The sequence below is a fragment of the Phragmites australis genome, chromosome 9 (assembly GCF_958298935.1).
Source record: "Phragmites australis chromosome 9, lpPhrAust1.1, whole genome shotgun sequence".
In the NCBI taxonomy this organism is placed as follows: domain Eukaryota; kingdom Viridiplantae; phylum Streptophyta; class Magnoliopsida; order Poales; family Poaceae; genus Phragmites; species Phragmites australis.
Genome location: NC_084929.1, coordinates 30260569 through 30266314, shown reverse-complemented (window position 1 = coordinate 30266314; position 5746 = coordinate 30260569). Strand labels below are relative to the sequence as shown.

Here is a 5746-nt window from a genome sequence, read left to right as displayed (position 1 = left end):
AGATCGAATCGGTGAAAACCCGCGCATGCGAACCCTGTCTGAATCCCGCTTTTCCTCTTGCTCCTTTTTCAGCAGTTGGTTTCACTTTTTCTCTTGGCTTTTGGCAGTTTGGCTTTCTTCTTCTCGAGGCCTCCGCCACCGCATCCGACAGGCAGTTTCTCCTCTTTCTCAACCGGCGCCACCCAACAGCTTCCTTCTCCCACAAGGCCACAACACCATTGCCCTCTCCGCTCCGTTGCCAACACCTGCAACTGCTCTCTCCAACTCTCCCTTCGGTATGCATGTCCTCCTCATCTCCTTCAATCCCTTTTCTAATATCGCTGCCGCCTAATTCTATATGCTGCCTGCCTGCTTCTTGCAATTCTTTTGCATACCTCGATCAAGCCATGTGAGTAAAACCTGTACTACCGTTGGTGCATATGATTCTCAGGTTTATTTTATTTCTTTATTGTTTGTTCCTTCTGCTTCTCGCATATTCTAAGACAATTTTTTTCTTTTCTTACAAAAAAACCAATTCTAATTAAGACAGCCCCTTTTTCTTGAGGGAACAATTGCTTACTTAGTCATTTTTTCCCTTTCAAATTACTGGGTTCATCAGTGGTTAATGTTTTGCGCAGTGATTATATACTGGGACCTAGGGAATGTGTACAGTCAACCTATACCCACTACCCATACCTCTTTAGAGAAGTTTTTTTAGCTTTTCTAAAAAAGCCAGAAGTTATTCAAACGGGGACTTCTGCATTCGGTTTCGGATGACTTTTGGTTGGCTGGTGAAGTGGTTGTGACTAAAATAAACTAAAAGTTAAGAAGTAGTTTCTGGTTTGTTATTTTCTTTTAGATGGGCTGAGAAGTTAAAAATTTATTATAAAAATCAACAACCAATACCGCTAGCTAGAAGTTTCGAAGCCACATATCCAAACGAATCCATAGACAAGCCCAGATGAGGAGATGGTAGACAAGTCCAGATATATGGGATCAAGAACCAGGTCATCAAGATAAAAGAGTGGAGGGAGATGGCCTCTAGAAATCTCGATTAGCATGGCCCATACAAAAAAATTTTGCTTACTTAGTCATGCTAGGAGAACCATGAAAAAAAATGCTCATCCGCTTTTTGCCACCATTATAGTATATATAGCACGTTCATCTGAGATTGGGAAAGCCCTATAGTATTAACTGCCACATGATTTCAATGTTATGTCCCTGTAACTAGATGATTCTTTTTTCCCGGCCAGGTGCTGAGAGGCTGGGATCTTTTATTCCTTCATTAAAAAAATTAGATGATACTTTTCGCCAAAAAAGATGAAATTTCTAGATGAATCTCATGCGTCACTTCAAGAAGCCTCTAGTAGTTAGAAGGACCACCGGTGTCAATTTCTCTGGAGCGATTGCTTACATGGTCACCTAGAGTTGGAAGTTCAGCCGAGGTCCTTGCAGAATAGCGGGCTATTTTTGCACTGTGCACCATCTAGTTTGCTTCAAATGGGTTTACTCACTCATGCACACTGATTCCGTTTGTGCAGAGTTGGAATCGGACTTCTTCTGACCCATATTAATTCACGGTCAGGATGGCAGATGCGATCAAGGTAATTAACTATATATCTGCTTTTCTACCTGCTGAATGGAGTTCCATAACCTCAATTCATATATAGTTAATACCATCTCTAGCTAGTAACCCATCATTTTTCTTAATTTCTGTGCAATTTCACTTTCACCTGATCACATCTTCCTCTCGATCCCAGTAATTCTCAAGAGAAAATGAAAATGCGAACACTACGCACATGGTTATTATTGGTTTCAAGAGATTAATAGTGATGATGCCCTGTACTTGTTTTTTTCCTTCCTAGTAGGAACGAACAAACGACAAAGTTGGGGGGTTTCTTTTATTACAGTATAATATTCCAAATTAAAATATATTCAAAACTGCACATAGCAGTATACTTCAGGAGTAACTAAACCTGTAAGTTCAATTCATTCCTGTGGTTTTGCAACTGTGTGCTGTCATGCCATAGGCGTCTATTGTTGTCACCTATTGGCCATTACAAAATCATGATGTCTTAAAAAAAATGTACTGATTTACTTAGCAAGGTCACGGTCGGTTTAGGTTTCCAAAAATTTCTTCTCTTTCATATATTGTCCTTTCATCTAATAGTAATTTAGTGGAGCTCCTGCCCTTTTCCTTCAAAAACGTATATTGTCCTTTTTCAGTGCATCACAATATTAATGACTTGCTATGTTATTTGTTGGATGCAGAATGAAGTTGGGTCATTTCCTCCTGGGAAAAAAATAACAGTTGCGTTCATCCTAGGTATCTTCTACGCTATACTGAACAAATAGCATGTGTATTATGGCTTTTCTGTGATGTACTACCTTGCATAACTCCTTGAGCTGATCAGTCCATTTCTGGACCAATTGTACAGGCGGTCCTGGCAGTGGCAAAGGTACTCAGTGTGCTAAGATTGTGAACCATTTTGGGTTCACCCATTTGAGTGCTGGCGATCTTCTCCGTGAAGAGGCTAAATCTGATACAAAACAAGGGTAAGGATCAGATCATACTTCCTGTAAGCTGGCTCATTGTTCCATGTACTATCGATCTGATTAGGACCTATATATTATGTCGTTAGCATCATTTTGGTATCTTTCTGACGTGTATGATTCGATCAGTGTGATGATAAAGAATATCATGCATCAAGGAAATCTTGTGCCGTCTGAAATCATCGTCAAGCTACTGTTGAAGGCCATGCTTGAAAGTGGAAATGATAAGTTTCTGGTAGATGGTTTTCCCCGAAATGAAGAAAACCGCCTAGCGTATGAGCGTATTGTAAGTCTGCTTCTCTAACTGTCTAATATGTATTAGTTGTGGTAAAGACTGTACAATATCCCTGCCTTTTGTTCTGTGATTCACAATCATTGTTGTTATCAGATTAACATCGAGCCTGAGTTTGTATTATTCATTGACTGCCCTAAGGAAGAGATGGAGCAGCGCATTTTAAATCGAAATCAGGTTTTGTTCTTGTTCTTCGTCAGGCCCAGCTTATATCACTTTTGATTAATTTGGCTTTTAATTGGGTTGTCTACAGGGAAGAGACGATGACAACATCGACACTATTAGGAGACGGTTTGAAGTTTTCCAGGAGTCAACTCTACCTGTTGTTCAGTACTATGAAAAAAAGGGGAAGCTCCGAAGGGTAATTTATAAGAAACCAACAATACGCTGAAATTATAATTCCATACGGATAGTAGGATAATTGGTCTCACACAATTCAGTTTTCATTCTTTACACATTAATTATTCTTATAACACGCTATCTTTTGGTCTTGATTATTAGCTCACATACTACTATCACACAAGTTCTCTGTGCTGTGAAAGATTTGCTGTTGTACATACTATTGCGGTAAATGCTTTTGCTTGGTGAAACGAGCAATAGCTCTTTGTGACTGACAGGTTGATGGTGCCAAATCTGCTGATGCAGTTTTCGAAGATGTGAAGGCCATATTCGCTCAACTGAAGACTCAGGTAACGTTCTTGTTTTATCTTCCAATTGCTTAGTTCAAAACACATGATATGCGATACAAGATGATAGTTTATAAGCTTTATACTGCCCTTTTTTTTTTGAAGGTGAACCAAAATAGCAGTTTGAGCACATCTCAAACCAATCCATTCAAGCGGTTCCTTAACCTTTTCTGCCGTAAGTAACAAAGCATCAGCCGCTTCAGCCTTCGGCATTAGATTGTTTCTCTCAGTTGAATTGACAGAATGGATGGCTTCTGACTGTCAGGTTGCTTTGGGACGCAAAAGGCAAGAAACTGATTGTACAAATGTAAAGTAAATAACATGATTACTGCGGTGAGTGCGTGCAATATCCTTCAGTCCCGGAGTTTGGAGCAATTTGAGTACTGAAAAATGTGTGTTTTCTGTAATGTGTATATCTGGTGTGGTATTCTCATTCAGTTTGTGCAAGCACTGCTATGAGTGTTGCCGTTTACCAAAGCCTTGCCCAGCTGCAGCTTGCAAATTTGCGATAGTCAAGTTTGGTTTGTTTATAGATTTCGGTTTGTAAGTGCAAATGTTCTGTTTGACAGATCTTCTTACTTGCATCAACAAAGGCTGTGGGGAATGGACTAGCAGACCATAGTATCGCAGTTTATGTGTGTTGCATTACTGGGAGTGAGAGAGTGATCTCTTTTATGTGATTGCAACTAACTTGTGTTATCTTGACTTACTCTGAATGCTTAAAGCCTCAAACAAGCTGCAGATTTTTTTGGTTGATTTCGTACTGCAGCTTGAAGATTAATTCTACCTCGGACAAGCTCCAACCCGTTTCGGTTGGAGATTATCTCTACCTCAAAGGCTAAGGATTTTTTTTTGCTGAAATTGAGTTCACCTTAACATCTTTCTCGCTCTGACTGCCTCACTGATGCTGAATATGGAGAACTGTCCCTTGCATGTGGCAAGAAGCAATGGGGGTGGAGCCGACAAGAGGCACCGCGCACTACTCGTCTCCCATGGGTTAATTACATTTTTGTCACCCTACCGGAGTTGCTCTCCGAAATACCATCCAGGCCCATGTTTCCCTCAATTAACATACTCGAGAGCTTAAAAAATACCAAAAAAGTATCTTTTTTTCCATGCTCTATGATTTATAAAAAATTCATTTTAACTAGATTCATCTAAAAATATTATGTAGAATTCAAACTAAAATTCTTCAAAGGTATTATTTTTGTAACTTCTAGCAACTTTTAAGGTTTTACAAAAATTCCTAAAAATTCTAAAAAAATCACTAATATTCTTCTAATATGATATACTAATTTTTAAAATTACCTCAGTGAGTTGCTTTTAATGCCCATTTATTGATACTAAAAATAAGTATTACAAAGCAACTCACTTTTTCACTTATAACTTAGGTGTGAGATAAATTTATAAATTAGTATATCAGAATATTAGTGATTTGTCATAGATTTTTTGGAAATTTTTGTTAGGCCTTAAAAATTGCTAGAAGTTGCAATAGTAACGCATTTGGAAAATTTTAGTTTGAATTTTGTACAATACTTTGTTTTGTTGTGCCGGCCCGCACGCCGCCAGCCGCCGGCCCACACCATCATGTCGCGCCCCTTCGTCGACATGGGCATCTTCCTCATCTTCAATGAATGAATGGATATCTTCCTCATCTCATCTCCATCATAACCCCTGCATCGGAAGCAAATTTTATAGAATCTTATCTGGAAAGACTCTCGTGAGACTCCATCCATATTATCCATCATGTGATTTAATGACTGGATTGAAAAAGGAGAAAAAAAGAATAAACACATATTATCATAAGGAAGATGATCTTTTGTAGAATAAGATTATATAGAATTTACTTACCTCTGCACCGCCTTACTCTATTAGTTAACAAGAGGGAACCCAAAGTGTTCACGGACATATCCTGGCCTAGGTGACACTAATACCTGTGAATCCTTCGTTTGGATATCGCGATCTGTGACTCTGCCTACGTGCTTCACATTAACTACTACAGCTTTCAACAAGTGGACGGACTGATCCACGGAGCACTACAAATCTGCATGCACAGCGCCACCCCATCTCTGCACAGTCCCACCCACAGAGCACTAGTTACCTACGAACATTGGCACGATGGCGGCAGCAATGACGACCTCCTCCGCGCTCGCCGCGGTGCTCCTCTGCGCGGCGGCCTTTCTCGCCGTCCGCGCAACCGACGGCAACGTGGACGGCGCCCATCGTCATCATAAGC

The 5746-nt window shown here is 39.9% G+C and overlaps 1 protein-coding gene across 3 annotated transcripts; it reads left to right on the top strand.

Moving 5' to 3' along the window:
- Positions 1–77: 77 nt before the first annotated feature.
- On the top strand, positions 78–4142 carry LOC133929080 (UMP-CMP kinase 1-like). 3 transcript variants are annotated; one of them, XM_062375675.1, is made up of 11 exons: positions 78–275; positions 1233–1424; positions 1521–1583; positions 2251–2305; positions 2418–2535; positions 2662–2818; positions 2921–3001; positions 3078–3185; positions 3442–3513; positions 3616–3685; positions 3776–4142. In XM_062375675.1, exons 3-11 carry the CDS (start codon positions 1566–1568, stop codon positions 3805–3807), a joined length of 711 nt encoding a protein of 236 aa, XP_062231659.1. In that variant the 5' UTR covers positions 78–275; positions 1233–1424; positions 1521–1565; the 3' UTR covers positions 3808–4142. The 3 variants fall into 3 exon arrangements, with proteins under 3 accessions (XP_062231659.1, XP_062231657.1, XP_062231658.1); XM_062375673.1 differs by lacking the exon at positions 1233–1424; XM_062375674.1 differs by lacking the exon at positions 1233–1424 and having other exon boundaries at positions 78–388.
- The last annotated feature ends 1604 nt before the right edge of the window (positions 4143–5746 follow it).